The following is a 24259-nucleotide window of genomic DNA, read 5'->3' as shown; positions in this document are numbered from 1 at the left end:
GCTAGCTTTCTTCTTTCCTTGTACTGAAGGCTTGCCCATCTTCACTTCCCTGCCCGGAGGTTTCACTCCCCATTTCAATCCCAGGAAAGTCTCCCAGGTCAGCTTTCCCACCCAGAGGACTGTCACCTCCTCCTATTCTGGCCTACTTTGGTTTTTAATTTTTCCTTTCCCTGTCTCTACTTCCAGCTACTTGAATCTTTGTGACATGTAACAAGACAGACAGAAATTCTGACTGGTTCTTAGGGGTAATCAATATCCCATAGTGACAATTACATTATCAATGGTATCTCAGGAACTAATAATATCCCTTCCTATCTGTGTTTTCTTTCTTCTCTTGTTCACTATGAGAGACTATCTCATCTTCATAGCCTGTTTTTGTCACTTCTCACTTTTCTCCTGTGCTGTGTGTCCATGTGTGTCTGAGTAAGTGTAGGAATTTGTATGAGAGCATGGAGCTGTGCACCTATGCATGCTCACAGAGGTCAGAGGAACACGTGGGTGTCCTCTATTCCTCTCCCACACTTGGTTCTTTTGAGGCAAGAACTCTGGAGACACTCCCTCCTTTTTCTCCCCTCCCCCACCCTCTTTTGGTTAGTGGTAGCTAGACCGTTCCATTGGCTATCCTGTTGGTTCTAGGGTCTCAGGTGTGTGTGTGACTATGCCTAGCTTTTGTTTGGGTGCTGGGATCCAAATGGCAGTCTCCATGTTTACGCAGCAAGCACTCTTAATCAGCAGCCATCTCTCATCTCTAGTGCTGTGAGTGAACCCAGGACCGTGTGCACATTAGACAAGCACTCCACCACTGAGCCACCTCCAATACCCCTCCTTTTTTGCATTTTAACCTTCCTGCCTTCCTCTTAAGACTGGGAAACAAATGAAGCAGCATAAGAGCCTTGGTTTGGAATCAGGTCCAGATTCTGGCTGTCTTCTACCACTGACAATACGTGAATTTAGACAATTCATTTGCCTGTCTGTGTGTTTAAATTAAGTGTCTGGACCAGATGATCTCTCTGAAACATCTTTCAGATCAACTCACCCTGGAAAAATCAATTACTTCAAAAGAGGCTCTAACATCAAGACATGTTTTTACACCTCTTTGAAACAGCTGAAAGGAAGTTCCTATTTACTATATACTTTAATATTTTAAAAAAGCAAGTGTTTTCTGTGAAGAAATAGAACATGGCAGCCCCTACACTGGATTAATAAAAAGCAAATTCTTGGAAGAAGCAGAGGAATAGGCCACAAATAAGACCTGGCAGTGTCAAAAAAAGTCTATAAATTAAATATTCAAAGAAGTAAAAAAGCAATGTCTGTTTAACCATTAAGCCATTAACCAGACAAGATCTCTAAGCACAGACTACAGTCTAGAAAGGTCTGAGTGGGAAGAAGCCCCTGCAGGATGTACTGGAGGGAAGGACTTGGTCCATAGCAAGTTGCTACTGTATTTGGTTCGAACCCAGTTGTCTCATCTGTCACCTGGTGTGTGTGCACGTGCACACACGCTTCAGGCTGCAGTTATGCTTCTGAAGTGCTGAAATGAGAAAGAAACAAATAATTGATAATAAATTCAAAGGAGTTAATCTGAAGGCCAATTAACTTGGGTTTAAAAATGTCTCATGTATACCTATAATCCTAGCACTTGGCTGAGGCAGGAAGCTCATGAATTTAAAGCTAGCCCAGGCGACATACTAAAACCTTATCTCAATGCCCTGTTCCCAACTCATACCCCATTCCATGCCTGGCTGCATACTGACACCTTGCCACACACACACACACACACACACACACACACACACACACACACACACACACACACACACACACACACACCACACCACCACCACCACCACCACCACCACCACCACCACCACCACCACCACCACCACCACCACCACCACCACCACCACCACCAAACCTTAAAGGCTGTTAGTTTCTTCTACCACTCTGTGTGCCATCCATATTTACACAGCATGTAGGCTACAGAGTTCTGTGGGACAGTAAACTCTGGTCTGGAGAAGGGCTGACTTCTGCTGTGACTGAAAGCTAAAGGTGGGCTATAAGCCTATACACCATCTGAGAAAACCCCAACTCATGCACTCACTTGTCATCATTCACAGAAACTGTCTCCACAAAAGGAATTTCTTCTTTGTCTGTCTTCCCCACCATCAGCCGGTGCTTGTCCAAGTTTATGATGCACTAAAACAAAGGATCATTGGTCACTTGTCCCTGTCTCTGAGAGGAAATATCAAAGGAAAAGTAGAGTCAGCCCTACCTTCAGGGATCGAAGAGTCTGGAGACCAAGTGACAAGCTTTTTTCATTGTCATCTAATAAAAACAGTAAAAGTTAGACATCAGCCTAAACACCATTAGGTTCACTTGTCCCATCCATCCATCCACCCACCCAACAGACCAGCCAGCTAAGTACCCAGTAAACATCGGTGAACTTCGCTGAGTACCTTCTCAGATCACTATAGCTCACTGAGTACTTTCTCAGGTCATTATAGCTCACTGAGTACCTTCTCAGGTCACTATAGCTCACTGAGTACTTTCTCAGATCACTATAGCTTACTGAGTACTTTCTCAGGTCATTATAGCTTACTGAGTACTTTCTCAGGTCACTATAGCTCACTGAGTACTTTCTCAGGTCATTATAGCTCACTGAGTACCTTCTCAGGTCAGTATAGCTCACTGAGTACTTTCTCAGATCACTATAGCTCACTGAGTACTTTCTCAGGTCATTATAGCTTACTGAGTACTTTCTTAGGTCACTATAGCTTACTGAGTACTTTCTCAGGTCATTATAGCTTACTGAGTACTTTCTCAGGTCACTATAGCTCGCTGAGTACTTTCTCAGGTCACTATAGCTCACTGAGTACTTTCTCAGGTCACTATAGCTCGTTGAGTACTTTCTCAGGTCACTATAGCTCACTGAGTACTTTCTCAGGTCACTATAGCTCACTGAGTACTTTCTCAGGTCATTATAACTTACTGAGTACTTTCTCAGGTCACTATAGCTTACTGAGTACTTTCTCAGGTCATTATAGCTTACTGAGTACTTTCTTAGGTCACTATAGCTTACTGAGTACTTTCTCAGGTCATTATAGCTCACTGAGTACTTTCTCAGGTCACTATAGCTCACTGAGTACTTTCTCAGGTCATTATAGCTCACTGAGTACTTTCTCAGGTCACTATAGCTCACTGAGTACTTTCTCAGGTCACTATAGCTCACTGAGTACTTTCTCAGGTCACTATAGCTCACTGAGTACTTTCTCAGGTCACTCACTGAGTACTTTCTCAGGTCACTATAGCTCACTGAGTACTTTCTCAGGTCACTATAGCTCACTGAGTACTTTCTCAGGTCATTATAGCTTACTGAGTACTTTCTCAGGTCATTATAGCTTACTGAGTACTTTCTCAGGTCATTATAGCTTTAAAAGTAAGAGCCAAAATCCAAACCAAAGTCTGCTGTAGAGGAGAGGCCTCAGTGAAATATAGGCAGGTACTTAGTCTAACACAGAACAGAGGAGAGTTGGCACACAGGCACTTGTGGCAGAGGAGTAAGAGGATCTTGTCATCACCAGTAACAAGTTCATGAAAGGTGCCCTTTGGGACAGTTTAACTTATACATAAAAAAAATCCGTCTTTAGGCAGGTAGATGGCTCAGTGGGCAAAGTGCTTGCTGTCAAATCTGATGACCTGAGTTCAGTCCTTGGAATCTGCATCATGGAGGGAAAGACCTAACCTCTGACCTTCATAAAAGTGTCATGTCATATGAGCACACCCTCCCCAAACAAGTCAATAAGTAAATGTAGAAAAAGTCTTTCCTGCTGCTTATTGCATAAGGGATTTCTCTTAGCTATAAAGAAGAATGCAGCTATGTCATTTGTAGGGAAGCAGGTGCAACTGGAGATGATCATAGTAATTAAATCAGTTTCAGAAAGACAGACACTTCATCTTTTCTCTATTTGTATGTCTTCTTTTTTTTTTAAAGATTTATTTACTTTATTTATAGATAGTTGTGAGCCACCATGTGGTTGCTGGGAATCGAACTCAGGACCTATGAATGAACAGTCAGTTCTCTTAACCACTGAGCCATCTCTCCAGCCCCCTGTATGTCTTCTTTCATAAGGGCACATACAATCATACACAGATTACATAAAGTAGTAGTGAGGCGACAACGGGAGGGTGACAGAGGGAGCTAACTGAACAGTGAAGAGTGAGAGTGCATTTACACACATGTATGAACACACATGTATGAACACACATGTATGAAAATAGCCTCCTGCGGTCAGGTACACTTCTTATTATTAAACATTTTAATGTCACGTGTTTATTTGTGGGAGGCAGACCTGTGCCACGGAGCACGTGGAAATTAGAGGACAGTTTGCAAAAGTCAGTTTTCCCTCCACTGTGTAGGTTCTGGGGATCAAACTCAGGCTGTCAGGCTCGACTCCACCTATCTCAACCACTGAGTGATTCCACCGCTCCATTCTATTTTCAAAGATTTATTTATTTAATATTTATGTGTGTGTGCCTAAATATGTATGTACACCACACATGTACAGGAGCCTGAGGAGGTCAGAAGAAGGTGTTAGATCCCTTGGAACTAGAGTCACAGATGGCTGTGAGCCGGCCTATCTAGATGCTGGGAACCTAATCTGAGTCTTCTGAAAGAGCAGAAAATACTCTAACCCACTGAGCCGTCTCTCTAGCCCCCAGTAAGTAAGTAAGAAATAAATAAATAAACAAATAAATAAATAGATAGATAGATAATAGATAGATAAATAAATAAATAAATAGATAGATAGATAGATAGATAAATAAATAAATGTATTTTATGGTACATGCACTCAGGAGGAGGGATAGGAGAATCCCTGTGAGTTCAAAGACAGCCTGGTCTGTATAGTGAGATAGAGAGAGACCCTGTCTCAAAACAGTAACAAATGTGCTGGGTACGGGCACTGCCTTTAATCCCAGCACTTGGAAGGGTAAAATTATCACAAAGGTGTAGAGTATAAGGAAATGGGAATCTTGGATTTTGTAGAAGTCAGTATTATAGGGGTGAGACCTCAGGAGGGTTTATGTTAGACCCATAGGTCTAGCCCCCAACTTAACTCACCAACCACAGCTGCTGGGCAATCCAGGCGGAGAGAGCCCACTGTAATCAGTAGGTGCTCAATCTGGCCTACTACTTTGAGATGCCGGGGTAGAGAAAGCTTTTCTCCTTCGTGCTTATGGGATTTGACATGGTCCCTTAGTCTGAAACAGAGAGAAAGCTGTCATAAACCCACTGGCAAGTTTTCTGTCTCAGAATTGGACCCTCTAGGGATTTCCTGGGCTAGCCAGCCTATACTTGCTTCGGCCCTTTCTTCCTAAACATGCCATGGGAAAACAAAAGAAAACAAGAGATTTGTTTCCTGTTTTTAAGAAGCTTAAATCACTACCTGCATTTGTGCAGAGAGGAGTTGACACGTTCAGAGAATTTTGCTCTGCATTGGAATATCCCTATGTGTGTGAGATAGTTTAATTAATGCGTCTTTTTACCCATCTGTGGATAACAGATATCAGAGGGCAAATTAATCCTAACTTAGAAATGGCTTTGTTCAAGGTCTATTTTTCTCCTTTCTATTTCAATGGATTGTCATAAAATTGTCTTAGTCTTTAAGGTTAATGGAGACAGGCACTTGTTTGGTAAGAATATTGTTACTGGTAGCAGCAAAGAATATTGTGGAGAGAGTCCTCCCTAATTTGCCTTGCCTTTGCTGGGATGGAAAGAAAGGAACAGCACCAAGGTTTCACACAATTACATAAGCTGATTGGAATAGCTAGCACCCAAGCTATTATGGGCTGGAGGATAAATACTTAATTATGGACTTTCTGTGCCAATACTGCTGCTCTCCTCCATCTCCTCTCTTGGTGTTACAGCCCATCCAAAAGAAAGCTAATTGCAGTCTTACAGATGGTTATTAATTCCTCCGGAATCATGGCAGTCTGCTGCCTAATTATGCACCAGGACATCGTTAGTCTTTCTGAAATCATCATATTGTACATACCTCCTCTCTTCACTACATTAAAAAAAAACAAAGACAAAAACCTTAAGATTCTTTCCACTTGAGTCCTGGAATCTACCCCAATCCTAAACAGTAATGTACAAAATAATTCACAGAATAAACATGAGAGAGTCACAACAGTGGGTGGGGAGTGAGTATTAGGCAGATATAGAAGAACTGGATCATGTAATGCAGCCATTAAGAACTGAAATGAAGCCCTGGGTAAGCCCAGTTGAGAATATGCATGTTTTAGATGAAGTTCTATGTTGTTGTAAAATTATAAAAAAAATAACACTATCTTTAGCCCCACTAGGTCCTGCACCATGGCGGCCCAGTGTCTCTAGCCGCCACACACTCCCTTACACTTAAAGTGATACATGAAAGAACACAAAACACAATAACCTCTGATACAATTGATAAGATATAATTGCCCATCTGAACCTACAAAGCCCTATACACTTCCATCTCTTAAGAATATTCATAACAATCTGTAAAGGTACAGAGTGGAATCTTAATATCTGCCTCCATGTTCTCTCGGCGGCTTCCTCTCCAGTCTCCTTCCTTTCCAGTCTCCTCCTCTACCCTCAAACTTTTCTCCCGCTCATCCTTCCTTCTCGTCCAGTGACAGGCTTGTTCTATCTTGTACCTGCCCTCAGCTGTATGACATCACCCTACAGTTCTAAACAGGCCACTTGGTCTGTCTAAATAATTACAGAGATTTGGTCTAAGGAATAATTTGTTGTCTCAGCAGTGGTCCTCAATCTGTGGCTAATGACCCCTTTAAGGGGTTGAATGACCCTTTCACATGGATTGCCTAAGACCACTGGAATTTATATTACAGAGATTTACATTATAATTCATAACAGTAACAAAATTACAACTATGAAGTGGTAACAAGAATAATTTTATGGTCGGGGTCACCACAACATGGGGAAGTGTGTATTAAAGGGTCACAGCATTAGGAAAGTCTACAGAAAACTATGGGGAATAATATTAGGTTGATTCTAGGCAAGATACCTCAGGGAACATCTGGTACTTTGGAAGAAAGAGGAAGAAGGAGGAAGGAGGAGCAGGGAAGGTTGAGTGGAATGGCAGTAAGGTACAAATGGCTTTCTCAGTCCAGAAGGACTTCTCTCTTCTTGTTAGAGAAAGCCATGTTGGCTTCTACACATCTGGGGTAACAACAGGACAACTTGCTGTCTAGAGAATCAAGTCAGGGTATATATTGAGCAAGAGTCTTGCACTCTCTCACTCCATACTCTAAAGCCTGCTCAGAATTTAGAAAGTGGAAATTAACAGAAGGCCCAAGGTTCCCTGCATTTCTTCCATTGTCTGACAAATTGCAACACTCTCCTCTATCAAGGGAACTGGTTCTGGACTAGAGAAAAACTTGGCATGTTTCTCTTGCTTCTGTGGATACATACAAGCATTATAACCTTAAACCAGATTCAAGCAAGAAAAATAATTACATCTGACTTCCACCCAGCACAAATGACTACTTACCCCAATCTGTCCACACAGGCCGAGGAGATGAGATTATGTTGACAGCCAGTGTCAACCAAAGCTTTCACATCCCTCCCAGCACACTGTGGGAAGGAAACATACTCTTTAATAGGCTCTAGAGAAGCAAAAGAGGAGTGAGACAAAGAGCAGGCGGCAGATGTCAAATGACACACAGTTTGAGAGCAGCCTTCCAACTGGTCGGTTTGTGCTGTCCCCTTTCCCCACTGCTAAATCTGTCTTTGACTGACTCTTTCTCCTGCTAACTAAATGTAAGGCTGACAGAATACCCATGAAGGACTTGGGGAGTTTAACTCTATATACTAAACATCATATATACAATCTTTAAAAAAAATCATTCTGGAGCAAATTCAGGGTCTTGAGCATGCTAGATGAGATTTATTGGTTTGTTTGTTGTTTGTTTTTGTTTTTGTTTTTGTTTTTTACCACTGAACTACATGCCAGCTCTTTAAAAAGTTCCTATACATCCTTCGTAAACCTGATAAAAAGCTTTGATATTTCTTCCCATTCAAATGTGCACACATAAAATAGTGTATGCATTTCTAGTATATAGAACTTTAAAACACACTTATTAATTCCATGTTAACAAATACCATAAAGTTTTGAGGAGAGGGCCAACTATTGAGATCACAAAGGGCCCTCAAATCCTACTTTTAAGAAAACTCTAGAAAAAAGATGTCCTCTTACCTGGCAAGACACTAAAATCATGTCATCATCGTCACACTTCTTTAGCCCTTCAGACTTAGCCTGACTGAATTTGTTGGTCTTGGAGGCCCAAGGGACACGGCTGCTCCGGAGCTTAGACAGGTTGGTTTCCATGAGGCGCCTCTGCAGAATGTTATGAGGTTGCTTGAGGGATAGAAAGCAGAGGTTTCTTACTGCCAGAGCACTCCCTGCTCTCCCAGTACCCGACTCCTGGCTCCACAGACATAAGGAAGGAACTTCACATAACAGCTCCAACCTTGCTTCTTATTCTTCCGTCAGGCGAGGTGGGCATTGGTATTGTCAGGGCAGGTACTATAAACCAACATATAACAGCTGACTCCAGGGCAAGCTGCTTCATTTTTGTCAGCCTGACACAGCCTGGGTCATCTGAGAAAATGTCCCCATCAGGTGGCAAGCCTCTGGCACATTTTCTTGATTGACAATTGATATGGAAGGGCTCATCCCACTTCAGGTAGTGCTGTCCCTGGGAAAGTGGTCCTGGGGTGTTTAAGAAAGCAGGCTAAGCAAGTCATGAGGAGTAAGCCATTAAGCAGAGCTCACCATGGCCTGTGCTTCAGTTCCTGCCTCTAGGCTTCTGTCCTAACTTTCCTCAGTGATGATTTGGGATCTGTAGGCTAAAATAGTTTTTTTGGCCCATGGTGTTCTATCATAGCAATAGAAACTAAAGACAGCAGTTTGGTACCAGAGCGAGGGCTATTACTGTAACAGGTGTGCCCATGTTGTATTTTTGGAGGAATGTGGAAGAATTTGGAACTTTGGACTAAAAAGTGACCGTGAAAGAATATGGAGACTCTGGTGTATTTTAAGAGGCCATACAAGAATAGCTTGGGAGATAGACATGTCAGAGCAATATGGACTGTAGATGTAGTATACGAGGTTTCAGAGGGGAACATTATTTGGATTTGGGCTAGATGCTGTTTTGTGTGTTTTGTACTTTGGCAAAGAATGTGGCTGCTTTCTGCCCTTGTCCTAAACATTTTTCTAAGACTAAATTGCAAAGTTGTAGACAAATTTCTTTGGCAGAGGAAGTTCCAAGACAGCCTAATACTGATTCTTTCAAATAGTTATTAGCAGTCATTCTTATGTGGATCTTCAATGAACACGACCAAGAGAGGCAGAAAAATATAAAATGTGCAGCCACAAATATAAAAGAACACCAGGAAACTTAATGTTGCATCCAGGGCTTGTGTTGAAAGAGATAAGGAATGAAGGAAAGTCTAGATTGGAAAAGGGAAGGGTGTCCCCAGGGTAAGGCCACACCCAACTAAGCTCCCACACCTTGTGAAAGGAAAAAGCCTAAGGGATTTTCTGCCTCTAGAAAAGAACATCAAAAGCTTCTGCAAATGTTATTCAAGGAAGCAGATTTCAACCTGAGAGCAGAACTCAACAGTGTTGTCCACATGGTTGTTAGCTTTAAAGGAGTCATGGATTCTTCCTCTGTGGTTTCAGAAAGCCTCTGAGGCCAGGCATGTGTCAGGGGAGTCCCTGCATGGAGGTCCCGAGAGACCATGGAGTGAGATGAAGCTGGATTGTGTTTGAGACTTAAGATGTTGGTGACACTAGAACTGAGAAATGTCTGCCAATGAGACCAGCTCACAGGGAGCAGAACCAGCCTGAGAGAAAGATTTATCTTGCAGGCAGCAAAGCTGGAGGAGCAAAACCATCTAAGCCCTTGACAACAGGCATGGAATTATAGGATTTAGAGTTTGCCCTGCTGTAAGAAGCATGTGATTTGCCTTTTGATTTCGCAGGGGTTTAAAATTAAGAGACTGGCTTGAGTCTCAGAAGAGACTGAAAGAGGTAGAGTTGGGGTCAATCTCAGGCCAGTGGGAAAATTCTACCACAAACCTCCGAGCACAAAGACCCCTCCCTTCCAGGGAGGGTAAGGCTAGTTTAGTTCCTGGAGCAACTGCCAGCCAAATGGTCAGACAAAACCACTGTGACCCCCAAATGACCCCACCTTGACTCCCAACCGTCCATCCTGGAAAGTCCAGAATGGCCCACTGACCACAAGCCAGCTTGAAGGTCACTTTGCCCCACCAATAGTACCTGCCTAGTTACCATTGTTTGAATTCTGCCCCAGTTGTTTGCAAGGTATATAACCCCCTGTTAGAGTCTGCTCAGAGTCATCTCCCCTTGTAGTAGGAGGACCCGACATGTTGGAATTAAATTCCTCTTGCTTTTGCATCGATCACCACCTCTGTGAGTCTCATTCAAGAGGTCCTGGAAGAGGTTCAATTCAGACCTCACAAGACTTTGCACTTTAAAAAGTGTTGGACTGGTGAAACAAAGAGTATGGAGACTTTTGAAATTGGACTAAATGTATTTTGCATTATGATATGGGTCTGAGAATATAAGGGGCAAGGAATGGAATGTGGTGGTTTAAATGAGATGTCTCCATATTCTTGGGCATTTGAATACTTGGTCCCTAGTTGCTAGTGCCATTTTGGGAGGCTTAGGAGGTGTAAGAATGGCCTTCATAGGCTTATATATTTGAATGGTTAGTCACCAAGGAGGGGGAACTCTTTGTGGTCTCCTTGGAGGAAGTGTATCACTGTGGGGTAGGCTTTGAGGTTTAAAAAAGCCCACACCCCCCCATACACACACACTCACATCCCACTCCTTATACCACCACAGCCTCTTGCCAATCAGGATGTAACTGTTTGAGCAAGCTCCCAATTAAATGTTTTCATTTATAAGAGTTGTTTTAGTTGTGGTATTTCTTCACAGCTATAGAACAGTGACTAAGACAGGAGATATGGTCTTGTAGGAGGAAGTCTGTTACTGGAGCAGACTTTGAGGTTTTCAAAGCCCTGTGATATCCCCGCTGTGCCCTCTCTGCTACATGTTTGTAGTTCAAGATATGAGCCCCTCCACTTCCAGCTCCAATCACCATGCCTGTCTGTTAGTGGACTCATATCCCTCTGGAACCCTAAGCCTAAATAAACCTTCCTTCAATAAATTGCCTTGGTCATAGTGTTTTATTTTTTCCCCTTTTTTTATTGGATTTTTTAAAATTTACATTTCTTTTTTTTTTTTCCCGGAGCTGGGGACCGAACCCAGGGCCTTGCACTTCCTAGGCAAGCGCTCTACCACTGAGCTAAATCCCCAACCCCAAAATTTACATTTCCCTTTTCCGGTTTCCCGGACATAAGCCCCCTATCCCATCCCCATCCCCTTCTTTTATGAGGGTGTTCCTCTCCCCAACCACCCCCCTCTTCATGTTCCTGTCCTGACATTCCCCTACACTGGGGGGGGGGTCTAGCCTTGGCAGGACCAAGGGCTTCTCCTTTCATTGGTGCCCAGCAAGGCCATCCTCTGCTACCTATGCAATTGGAGTCCAGGGTCAGTCCATGAATAGTCTTTGGGTAGTGGCTTAGTCCCTGGGAGCTCTGGTTGGTTGTCATTGTTGTTCATATGGGGTCTCAAGCCCCTTCAGCTCTTTCAGTCCTTTCTCTAATTCCTCCAACGGGGGTCCCATTCTCAGTTCAGTGGTTTGCTGCTGGCATTTGCCTCTGTATTTGACGTGTTCTGGCTGTGCCTCTCAGGAGACAGCTATATCAGGCTCCTATCAGCATGCATAGTGTTTTATCACAGTAATAGAGAAGTAACTAATACACAGATATAAGACCAACTGTGGCTTAGGAGAATCAAAGGACCCTGGTGATGTGGAGTTCTGCCTTCCTCCCTTTACAAGGGCAATTAGAGAGAAAGAAGCTTTATTCTAGAATAAGTGATCTCTATGTTTTCCTAGACAACTGTAAGTCAGTACCTTATAGAAAGGGCAGTTCATTGTCATGGGTGCTCAGAAGCTCTGCTTATTGCTATATTAAATGTCACCTCTTATAGTCTTATAGTGACCCCTATAGTCTTACTTTTCATACCTATCTTGCACATGCCTTGTGGTCCTGGATCTTCTGACAGTGGAGTTACCAACAGGGTTGATAGAATAGGAAGACAGTCATGCCTGAGTAAACCTCATAATATACACATTTTGGAACCAGGCAAAGCCCACAGGAATCATCCTCACTGATAGCCTCTAGACTTTAAAACACTGGTATCCCTTGGCCTATCTTGTTATTCATTTACCTACTTCCCTCCTCATCCTCTTTCTCCTCTTTACTCTCTTCCATTCCTCAACGTCCTCCTACAGCATTGAGGATTTAACCTTGGGTATGCTGGTATTTTCATACAGCCAAACACTCTGCCACTAAGCTATATCCCCACTTTTTAAGGAACAAGAAAGTGAGGACCTAAAACAGACACCGACCAAGAAGAAACCTAACAGACCCTATATACATTCACAAGCCTAATGTTAGGTAGGAAACAGAATGGCAGATGTACATTCAAGTTTGAGTTTCAGTAGAACTTAATAGAGTTTCTATATCATATATATTCATATTTAAGTCATTTGACCTGAGAAATTTTCTATACACATATATCTTATGCCCACATTACATTAACATTTCAAAACTCCCAAAGGATAGCACTTAACCCCAAGATTCAACCAACAACATCCTTCCCCTGATTCAAAGGGTAAGATGTTACTCTTAGAAGTCCAGTGCCTAGGAGGTTCCTGGGGAAGGGGCTAGCAGAGGAAAAGTTTTTATTATAAGCTACCTTACCTATTTCAAAGAAAGAAGAGAGTCAGAGCTATGGCTCACCAGTGAAGAGAAGAAATAGATTCCCAAAATACACTGATTCTTGGCAAAGCAGGTTATAAATCCGTATCCTTGGGGAGGAAGAGGAAGAAGCTCCGATGAAGGAAATGAGGAAATGTGTGAGCTGACCATGATAGGTACTGGGAACCTAACTTCCCTCTGGAAGAGCCAATGCTCATAACTGCTGTGCCACTTCTCCAGTTCCAATAAACGCTTTAAGAAATATCTGCATCTTATAGTTGAGTGGGTCTGTGGATACAGAACCCACAAATAAGAAAAGTTACTTGTACTGATAACTTAAGAAAGTTATGTTTGAGCTATCACATGTATAGTGGTATCCATATCAAAAGCAGCTTTCTCAATTAGCCCCAAACCCTGGCGAAGCTTAGCAGACAGAGGTATTAGAACATCTACTATTGTGAGTAGAGATGGAAACTGAAACATTTAAAGCCTGCATATGACTCCCATTTGACCCAAACAATTGGGAAGAAGCTAAAAGCTTACTCTGTAATTTATATTTTAAAGATTTATATATTTATTTTATGTGTATGAGTGCACTGTCACTTGCATCAGACACACCTCTGTAATTTAAAAGACTAACTGGTCAATAGTTGGCTTTTCAGATGTGTATAACAGCTATTGGAGTGTTAGGTTCCACACTGAAGAAGAACTGAAGGATGTGGATTTAAAGACAGAGGGCAAAGCCTACTAGAGTGAAAGAAAGAGAAAGTCTACCTCAACATATTACATCTCAGGGGGGAGAGGGGACTGAAAATAAAAGACAAAAAAGATATCACACCACTGTGAAATATCATGACAGCAATCCCAAAAGCTTCCAAAGAGAAAATTATGACAGGAATACAAAGGCTTAGGAACCAGAATGAAGATGAGTCCTCAGCAGTAAAAACAGACAATGGACTAATACCTCCAAAAGTCTAGCAGGAGTGCTGGAGAGATGGCTCAGTGGTTAAGGGCATTGGCTGCTCTTCCAGAAGACCTGGGTTTGATTCCTAAGTACCCACATGATGGCCTTGACCTTTTGTAACTCGAGATTCAGAGAATGTAATGCCAGCTTCTGGCCTCAGCGGGCACCAGGCACATGGTATACAGACATATATGTAGGCAAAATACTCATAACACAAAAATTTTAAAAGGATTCAATAGAAAAGAACAGCAAAGGAAATCCTGAAAGCAATGTTGGATTAAAAGTTTGCCTATTAAGATCAACAGCAACCAGACCAAAATGAAATGGGATTCCAGGAAGAATGTCTTGAAGAGGAAAAAAAATGGAACAAGCATGGTGTCCTTCTCAGTCTGCATAATTTTACTCATACGTATATGATTTGGGGTTTACTACTCAGTACTGGATGACTAATTTGTGGAGGTTCTCTAATCCCAACCAACACTTGAGAGATGGAGGCAGGAAGATCAAGTGTTCAAGGCCAGCCTTAGCTACATACTGAGTACAGGATGAGCTTGGGCAATGTGAGACTGTCTCAGAAACAAAGGAGTCGCATGTCCTGTGCCAGAGCCAGTACCTCACACCTCGTCAAAGATCATTCTCTTTGCTACAGACAAAGTATTACAGAAAAGCACACCCACAAAAATGTAAAGACCAATGACCATGTGATGCTCAGCGAGAACTCACACATCTACAACACGGCTCCTGCCCCTACAGCTCCAGGAACACCGAGGAAGAGGACGTAAAAAGAACGTAAGAACCAGAGGAACAGGAAATCTGCTGTGAGACTGCATCGTCTAGAAGTGTCAGAGAAGCTACAACCATGAAATCTCCACAGGACTGCATAAACAAGACCTGGACAAGGATGCCACCAACAGACACGCTGGCATAGAAGAGAGAGATCTCAGGGGGCCAACCTTAGCCAAAGAACTATATATAGGTAGCTTCGGAAAGAGGTGAGTGAGAGAAAGTCTTCCCTGAGAAGAGCTCCTCCCTCCCCACTAATTGGTCATCCAATACCAAGTAGTAAACCCCAAGTCATATACATATGAGTAACATACATTCTGATAGGGTTGTACTTTTTATTTTTATTTAAATTTTTATTTTTATTTTTATTTTTTAAAAAAAGAAGACATGAGATTGAGAGAGAGGAGAAAGAAGAAAAGGGCCAAGCAATGGTGGTGCACATCTGTAATCCCAGAATTCCAGAGGCAGAGGCAGGCAGATCAATGTGAGTTCGAAGCCAGCCTGGTTTACAGAGCTAGTTCCAAAACAGCCAGGGTTATACACAGAGAAACCCTGTCTCGAAAACAATAAAAGGAAGAAAGGGAAGGGGAAATGATGCAATTATGTTTTAATCTATTTTTTTATTGAACTTGTAATCGTTTGTAATTTTAAAGCAGTTTCTCATTGAAAGTTAAGTAAAGGAAAAACTCAAGGAATTAATTTTGGAAAAATACATAACAAAGAAAAATATACATTGTCTCAATGTACATTTGTCTCAGCAGTGAACAATATGAACATGGTCATAATAGAACAGTAAATGCTGATTCAATCCAAAATAATCGTTCAACATAGTTAGTATAACAGGAGAGAGAATATGATGAGGAGGTGTGGTGGTTTGAATAGGTGTGGCCCCCATGGACTGGTGTATTTGAGTGCCTGCCCCATAGGGAGTGACACTATTAGGAGGTGTGGGCTTGCTGGAGTAGGTGTGGAGTTGTAGTATCTCCCCACAGCAATGGAAACCCTAACTAAGACAGAAGGAATAAGAGGATGGAATTTTTTACCCATTCAAGAATCATTCAAGTGTAGTGCATGTGTACACCCATGTACTGCAGCGTGTGGATCCCAAGGATGGAACTCAGGTCATCAGTTGCAAGTGCTTCTACCTGCTAATCCATCTTGCTGGTCCATCTTAATCCATTTTAAAAAGACTGATACATACTAGTAAAATCAATAAATCAGGAGTGGGCATGGCGGTGCACACCAGCTAATCGGGAGGCTGAGCCAGAAGGATCACAAGTTCAAGATCAGCCTAGACAATATAGCCAGAGCTTTTCTGAAGAAAAAGGGCATTGCTCTATCACCATTTATTTACAGTGATCCCATATTACAGGAAAGAGTGCAGCCATAAGAAAGGCCAGCTTACAGAGGTTTTAGTGGAATTCTAAAGGAGTAAGAAATTTGAAGGGGACACTGTCTACATTAACTCAGCAGATTAACAATTTCATTTCTCTTACACATGCCCCCATGGTCATAAGCAAGGTCCCCTAGATCCTGGCATTACATCCACATTCACAAGAAGAGGGGAGAGGATGGGAACCATCCTAATGCCTTCTATCCCTTTTGTCAGGAAAGCTGTGTCTCTAGAAGTTCCATTAGCAGTTTCCCCCCTGTATCTTACTGGTGAAACCCAACAGCCAATCCTTATTTCAAGAGACCTTGGAAAATAATTTAGCTTAATCTCTATAGAAAGTCAAAAAGAAAAGGACTGAAAATGGAAAACCAATTAGATAACTAAAGCATCTACCAGAACATGCAAAAACTAAAGTATATATTTGTATGCATATATAACACACATACACACACGTGGTAATTGATTTATTTAATTTTTAAGTACATGTAGTTATGTGTGCATGTGTGAGTGCATGTCTGCTTCTTGTCTGCAACACAATGGGTCAAGTTCTTATTACTATGCCTTATCAACCACGATGGACTGCACTTTTATTCTATCTACAAATAAATCATTGTTTCCTAAAGTTCCTTTTGGAACAGTAACAAGAAAAATAACCAACACACCTGCTTAACGCCCTTTCCCTCACAGCTGTCCTACTCAGTGCATTAAATCTATTTTATTGAACTATTTGCAGTTATGTTTTTGGGTGGGGAGTGCCTATACAAGAGTGCAAATGCCCTCAGCGAACAGAGGGAGCATTGGATCCCCTGGACCTCAAGTTACAGGTGGTTGCAACCACCAGGTATAGGTAGCCGCCAGTAACCTCAGGTCCACAGGAAGAGCAGTGTGTTTAAAAACCCAGAGCCATCTCCCCAACCCATACTTGGTTCTATCATCTGGAGATTATTGTACAAACATATACAAATTTAACTTATTAACTACTAATGGATTTCTTCCACATTTGTCATCAGAGATGTTGCAAAAAACTCAACATTGTATTTTTTTCTTGAACATCTCTTCTAACTAGCATCTAAAGTCATCTTTCTGTTTGTCTTGTCTACCTCTGCTCCTTTTTAAAATGTCAGCATTCTTCAGTGCTCTATATTTGGCCTTTTTCTCACTTTACATATTTGCCATGGGCAATTTTATCTGCTTTCATTGCATAAATTGCTACCTTCATAAGGATTCCAGCTCAAGGACAGCTCAGTCTTGAGTTTCAGGCCCACAGACCCGACTGTGCTCCTCTACTTGGACACTCACGTCAGACTCACTCTGCCCTGCCCAGATTCCCCATAAAGTTTGTTTGTTCCCTCTCTCCCCTATTTTGGTGAATGACAATCTTTTTTCTCATATATTTCTGCTGCTACTGCTAACTGTAAGCATCCGTAATCCTAAAACATTACTTTCATGATCTCTTCCCCTCACAATTTCTCTTGCCAGCTGGAACAAACAAAAATTCTCTCAATTTAGCATTCAAGATCTACTAACTACCACTTATCCTCCTTCCCAACCTCATCTATTTAATTATCGCAGCATGAAGGCTTTCTACTTTTAGCAAATTACCACTTGTCGTATATTACCTTGAGCAAATCACTAATCTCACTAAGCCTTTCTTTCTTTAACAGTAATAAGGGAGGTTTGAGCTCTATGTTTGGTCAGGAACTTCTTCCTGCCAACCTTAGCAAATGGCACTGCCATTTACTTGGCTTGGTTTGATTTGATTAAGTTTTGAGATGAGTCTCACTGTGTTGTCCAGTCTAGTCTTAAGTAGCTTGGAACTATAGGCAGTGTACCCAACTCATACACATTCTTTTTCTTTTAATTTCTATTTTATCTGTATGGGTGTTATGCCTGCATGGATGTCTGTCTACCTCAGAAAGGCCAAAAGAGGGGAGGATTTGTATCCCCTGGAACTGGAGTTACAGAAGGTTGTGAGCCACCATGTGAGTGCTGGGAATTGAACCCCAGTCAGCTACAAATGCTCTTTTAAAAAAAAAAGATTTACTTATTTATTTATTTATTTATTTATTTATTTATTTATTTATTTATTTATAAGTACACTGTAGCTGTCTTCACACCAGAAGAGGGCATGGGATCCCATTACGGATGGTTGTGAGCCACCATGTGGTTGCTGGGATTTGAACTCAGGGCCTCTGGAAGAGCAGTCAGTACTCTTAACCGCTGAGCCATCTCTCCAGCCCACAAATGCTCTTTAGCCCTGAGCATTCTGCATTCTCGACCCTTTCCTATCCTCCCCTCCCACGTGCTGTTGCTCCTTCCTCTCAGCCACACCTACAGTCAGCATCCCTTTCCTCACCTTTACTTCCTCTGATCTAACCCAGCTACCATCATTTTCTATCTATAGAGCAACAGCCTCCTAGTTTATCTTCTGACTTTTATGCTTCAGTCCATCCTTTGTACAGTGCCCACAATTAAGTTTGGCGTTTGTTTGTTTGTTTTTAAATGAGTGTCAGAGTCTGGGGATGTAGTTTAGTGGTGGAGACTTACCTAGAATGTTCAAAGCTCTGGTTCAATGCTTATCACTGTGTCTCTGTTACTATCTCCTGTTACCACACTCCTGCTCATTCCGTGATAGCGACACGGGTCTTCTCTCAACTCTCTAATTCTAGGAAGCATCCTGATGGCCAGACCATGGTACCTACTGTGTCTTTTGGTTTGTTTTCTTCTCTCTCTCTCTCTCTCTCTCTCTCTCTCTCTCTCTCTCTCTCTCTCTCAGGTTTTCTCTGTATCCCTGGCAGTCCTAGAACTCACTGTGTAGAACAAGATGACCTCAACCTCAGAGATACACCTACCTCCGCCTCTGAAGTGCTGGGATTAAAGCCACCACCACCTCTCAGCATACTGGCTATATCTTTTGCCCAGAACATTCATTTTTTCCTGACATATTTTACCCCTCATTTCCCTCAATATTTCCATAAAGGTAATCTTTTAAAATAGTATCATATTTACTGACAGTTGCATACAGGTATACAATGCATCTTGACCATATCCACTCCCAACTTCCATTCCTACTCTCCGCATCCCATCCCAGGTACCCTTCTGGAGGCTATAGTTACACTGGCCTTTCAAAGCTCCTTCTAAGGCTACGAAGCTCTCCAGTCCTAGACCTATGGCACTATAGGTAGCTAATCTTAGTGCACCAGACTGAGCTTCTCTAATTGACAGAGATCTGTTCTCATCAGGTATTTAACAATCAGTTTCCCTCACTGTGTTTTACTATCACCCCCCTGGCCCTAGTTCTAGCTAGTTTGGCTAAAGCTTTTTGGCTGTATGAAGACTCAAACATGGGAAGGAAAGAAATCTTTCTCTGCTATGAGGAAGGGAGGGCTATAGCCAGACAGGCCAGGAACAACATCATGCAAGAAACGCAGCACATCATCACATGGCGTACTGCTCTCAAAGAGTAACGTCCTCAGTGCAACAAGAACCTTTACTAACCAAAACAAGAAAAATGACAACAGGCAAAACTCTAAGAATAAAGATGCTTTTGTCTAGCTCTGTTATTGCCAAAGTCAAATATAACATGGCTCATAAATTTGGTTTTATTTCTTAATACAAAAACCACAATGCAATGGGATGATAAAATAAGGGAGCCAGACGTAAACTCTACAATTCATTTCCACAGCAGATTTCATAGCAGCCAACCCCACACACAAAGGAACTGGGCAAAGGCACTACCCTGGGGCTAAGAGACTATGGCCATCTTCGATCGCCTTACAGATGCCATGTGCTAAACAGTGTTTGCCATCGAACCTCAATCATTAGCATGATAATAAAAGATAGCACAGTAGAAGGTAGACGATTCAGAAAAGCCAGCAGCATAATTAAAGCCGGGGGTACTTACATGAAGAAAAATAATCCATGTTGCTCACACCCCAGCATCAAGAGTGTGATTTGTCGCAGCTCCCTTTTCTGTCCCCTTTCTATTGGGTTGTTTGGTATAAACTACTTCAAGTAAAAAACTACTGCTAATTTTAATACCCTTCAAATTTCACACCGTGGAAGAAAATGGAGTTGGCATGATCTGTCTTGTCCATGAAATGAGTTGATAAGATGTGTTTCTAAAGTCCTGAGATTATACTGAGGCTGCAACATCAGTTTCAAGAGCGCACCAAGCTCGCTGGTTCACCCACCCCTGTCGCTCTCCCCACCCTCCCTCAGTCAGCCTTGGTTTCTGGGATGTGTTCTGATTCCTCCTTCAGTAACTTGCACATTAAAGGTGTGAGAACAGTGAGAGAGGGAAATTAACTCTATGAAAATGGGGTACAGAAAGTGCGAACTATGGTTCAGGGTCTCAGAGTGAAGCGCTGTGTGCCATACCCATGGCTGTACTCTGAACACATCCTCCTTATAGCCTCCAGCTGTGCTGTCAGCTCAACTGTGACAAAGGAGTCCGAAAAGAATTATCCTTACATAGTTCGAAGCAGTATGTGGAAGCTTAGGAAGAAGGATGTTGTGGTAATTCCATTAAGGGAACTTCTTAGCCACTCAAACCAAACATCAGTGCCTTAGACCCAGCATTCTAAAAGTCCACATTTTGATTTTTCTAATAATACCCCACTTTATCGACTAGGATTACTTCGGTCTGAAGGTGAGAAGACTCTGACGGAATTTGCCAAATGAATCGTGACTGCTTTAAAGTGAAAGGAGGAAGAGAGAGCTATCTCTTTGGTAGGAATAAACTTTGATCACATCGCTCTCGGTGTCACATGACTAGATCAACTAACAGGACTTAACCCAGGCTAAGGCAGAAAAACAGCTTTTAAAAACTGAGCAAGGTAACTGGAGTAACTTTCCCTTCATAAGAATGTCTAACGGCAGGCAGGGAAAATCTTTGGTATTGATGAATTGTTAGAACTATTGATGGGGGAGGAGCAGAAGCTCTTGCCTCTGTTGCCATCCTGGGGCCAGAAATAGCAATTTCAATGAACCAAGGCCAGCAACCATAATTAAGTATTTCAGAAGCTCAAAATATAAAAATACTAGAAAGATCACCCAGAGCATTTATTTCTACTGCAAAAGACACTTAATTGATGTTTCATATTTTTTTCCAGAGATAATAAGGAAACTATAAATAAAAATATCAAAGGTGGGAGCGATGGCACACATCTTATAATCTCAGCAGTCATGAGGCTGAGACAGGAGAATTAGGAATTAGAAGCCAACATGATATGATTCAAGCCAGCCTACATATATATATGATGTCTCATTTTAAAAAATCTTTTTTCAAAATAACAGCAGCAACAATAACTCCAAATGAAGCTACAAACTCACATATAAATTTGTGAGCAAAGGGAGAGAATTATATATAGGTCATATCCCTCAGCCATTCACCCTTATTCAATAGATGGAGGACAATATGGTTTTGGATTTCTGGCCCACGTCCTGAGCTTCTACTTAATACCAAGAATAATACTGCCAGAAATAAAAAGGCTGCAACAGCCCCAGCTCCAACTAAGTGCATGCATTAACTGGTCCGTGAGATGAAGCAGTCAGTGCTTCCTCCATCTTCCCAGTCTTTAGAGGGAAGACTAGAAGAGGGAGAGTTGAGAGTGGTGAAGAGATGTTTAGGTTCTGGAAAGATCTGAGCTTGACCCCTGTTCACCTGTCCCACCCCACTCCCCAGCCCAGGGTAGAAAATCAAAGGTAGATTAAGACCAAAACTAAAGTAAATAGATTTGGGGCGGCGGGGAGGAGGGTGCAATAGAATCAACCAAAGTCGTAGAGATTCAGCAACTGTCAAGAAACCTCGCTTTTCACTGTTTCTCAATCACCCACTAGTCACCTTAGTCTGGGACACAGAACTGGCCACACAGCCTGTGAGGAGGCAGCGGGAGCCAGGACTTCGTTAAGAGGCTCGAGCTCCAGGAGCCAAATTCAAGATTCTGGATAAGCCAGAGGAAAGGAGATCTGAGGGCAATAGGGCAGGGTCTCTTTTTATCCTTGGACAGGGAGGAGAGTTGGGAGGGAGGAGACTGCGACAAGGGAGAACAAGCAAGGAAAGCTACTAGACTCCCGGGATGTGAGATAGGGAGGAGTTTTGCTGAGCACCGGCCAGGGAGCGGACAGCGACAGGCCTGGCGGGTGACTCAGTGAAAGTGGCAGCAAGGGCCTGGGCGTCAGTGGCGGCCCAGAAGCCCGTGGCGGGCGTGGCCGATGGTGGGGAGCTCACCGTGTCCTTGGAGGAGCCCAGCTTTTTGAGGCCGTCCAGGGGCAGCAGATCGGCTGAGTCTTTGTGGATGAACTGCACCGCCTGCTTCATCCGGCGCTGCTGCCGCAGGGACGCCGCCTCCCGCATGTCTGTCTCCTTGCGGCCGCCCTCGGTGAGGAGCCCTGAGTAAAACATCGCTGAGACGTCCGCGGCCGGGCGGCCGGGTGTCCGTCCCTCCGGAGAGCCCTCAACCTCGAGCTCCTGGACACCTCCGGCGGGAGCCGGCTCCCGCGCCTTTTATAGCCGAGCGTGATGTCACGGGGAACAGCCAGTGCGCTCGGGAGAAGGCGTGGCCAGCGAAGCGCTCCGCCCCTCTGGCGCAAGGTTCAGGAACCGGGTGGGGTCTATCTAGGGTCAACTACTAACCTCCATTCCATCACCAAATCTGAGGAAAAAGCAAGCTAGGGGCAACCTGCGGAGGAGGACCGACTAACCCCGGGGGCGCTGAGGGTCTAGCGGAGCCGCTTGCCCAACTGTCCCCTCTCCCGCGTGGGTTGCCCTGCCCTGCATGCACTGCATGAAATGGGCTGTGCGGCCCTGTGCTCCAGCAACCTAGCCTCTTCCACCCTAGTCGGCGCCTTCGGGCTCTCGGCTCACCTGTCCATGCAGCGGCCGATCCCGGGATCACTGACAGCTGAGCCATGCTGGGCTTCTCAGAGTTGCACCTCTGGGCTCCGAAGTTGGGAGAGCTCCGGATTCCTCCAACTTCAGGTCGGTCCCCACCCACTGGACCACGTGACTTCGGAGGGGGCCAGGAGGATGGGCTGGAGCGGGGCCTTCCGGGGACCCCTCCTCCTCTTGGCACCCTCTGTCTGAAACCAGCACCAGAGGTTGGGGAGGCAGGTCTGGTCTAAAGTCTTGTCTGGGAGTACACTTGCTCTTAAGAACACCAAGAAAGCATCTGGAGTGTGCGTGTGTGTGTGTGTGTGTGTGTGTGTGTGTGTGTGTGTGTGTGTGTGTGTTGTTTGTTTATTTTCTTTGTGAACACTATCTTTTACACTGAAGGAAGGAGGTGTAATGCACCCTTTCGGGAAAATCGAAAGCCATTTTTCTTTGAGACTCATTCATACTTTCTAGCCATTCTAAAAGGAATGTTCTGCTCCTTCTGGTTTGGAGTCTGACATATGACTTAGTAGAAATCGCATTTCTACATGTGGGAATCACCACACTTTTCTTCACCTGAAAGAAGCAGGCATGAATCAGAAAAGAGCTGCACCCTGAGAGCACCAATAATGACACTGAGCTTTTATATTTGTGAGCTGGGTTCTAGAAGGAACACTTACAATGCAGTGTTTCGGTGAAGGATAGCGCTGTGAGATGACATTCACCACCTCCCCTTTATTCAGGCAAATACACAAACCACCCAATCTGCCACCCAGTGTCTCTGGCCTTTTCCTTGTCATTGCTCACTGTGCTCTTAAAGTATTCTCCAAGTACCATCATCTCTCAGTCCTGCTAAAAGCACCCCAAAAGGTGCTCTTGATGGAAGGACCCACACACCCTCTTCTGTGACTTCTTTCTGCACTTCAGCATCTTGAGTTTCTCCCTATTGCCAAGTGGTTTGCCTTTGAGTGCCCTCTGAGTGGGATGCCCCTCTCACCTTCATCAGTGATCTATGCTTCTCCTAGACCTCAGCTCAATCTTTGTTCCTTTCAGAGGACGTCTCTGATGTAGTTGTGCCTCCTCCTGATTGCTTAGCATCAAACCCCCAATACCAAGAAGGCTATCAGTAAACACTCATACAGGCATGACAAAAAGGAAGGTCATGTCTCAGGAAAACAAGAGGCAGAGCTGCGGGATTTCTCTTCAGAACCTTTGCTGGCCTTCCCAGACCTGGAATAGCTGGCCTCTCAACTCAAGGACCTGCTCATTTCCCTCTGCCCTCCCTTCCATGCCTGCCCTAGTTTTTGGAGCACACAGACTGCTTGT

At 43.4% G+C, this 24259-nt stretch overlaps 1 protein-coding gene across 2 annotated transcripts; it reads right to left on the bottom strand.

The window, feature by feature from the left end:
* Positions 1-1983: 1983 nt before the first annotated feature.
* Positions 1984-23036, bottom strand: Nrip3 (nuclear receptor interacting protein 3). 2 transcript variants are annotated; one of them, XM_032892924.1, is made up of 7 exons: positions 22928-23036; positions 22292-22452; positions 8259-8420; positions 7554-7636; positions 5120-5259; positions 2273-2325; positions 1984-2196 (listed from the first exon to the last, which is right to left on the bottom strand). In XM_032892924.1, exons 1-7 carry the CDS (start codon positions 22971-22973, stop codon positions 2098-2100), a joined length of 744 nt encoding a protein of 247 aa, XP_032748815.1. In that variant the 5' UTR covers positions 22974-23036; the 3' UTR covers positions 1984-2097. The 2 variants fall into 2 exon arrangements, with proteins under 2 accessions (XP_032748815.1, XP_032748816.1); XM_032892925.1 differs by lacking the exon at positions 22928-23036 and having other exon boundaries at positions 1986-2196; positions 22292-22565.
* Between the last annotated feature and the right edge of the window lie 1223 nt (positions 23037-24259).

The sequence above is a fragment of the Rattus rattus genome, chromosome 2 (genome assembly GCF_011064425.1).
Source record: "Rattus rattus isolate New Zealand chromosome 2, Rrattus_CSIRO_v1, whole genome shotgun sequence".
Classification (NCBI taxonomy): Eukaryota; Metazoa; Chordata; class Mammalia; order Rodentia; family Muridae; genus Rattus; species Rattus rattus.
The sequence above is the reverse complement of the archived record's forward strand: the minus strand, read 5'-3'. Positions and strand labels throughout refer to the sequence as shown.

Bases quoted from the DNA above. Each gene is read 5' to 3' on its own strand.
- Nrip3 (XM_032892924.1), bottom strand. From the start codon at position 22,973: ATGGCTCAGCTGTCAGTGATCCCGGGATCGGCCGCTGCATGGACAG. The intron at 7,637-8,258 runs GTAAGAGGACAT...TCCTTCCCACAG, and splicing joins TGATTTTAGTGTCTTGCCAG to TGTGCTGGGAGGGATGTGAA. The intron at 2,197-2,272 runs GTAGGGCTGACT...CCTTTGTTTTAG, and splicing joins AGACTCTTCGATCCCTGAAG to TGCATCATAAACTTGGACAA.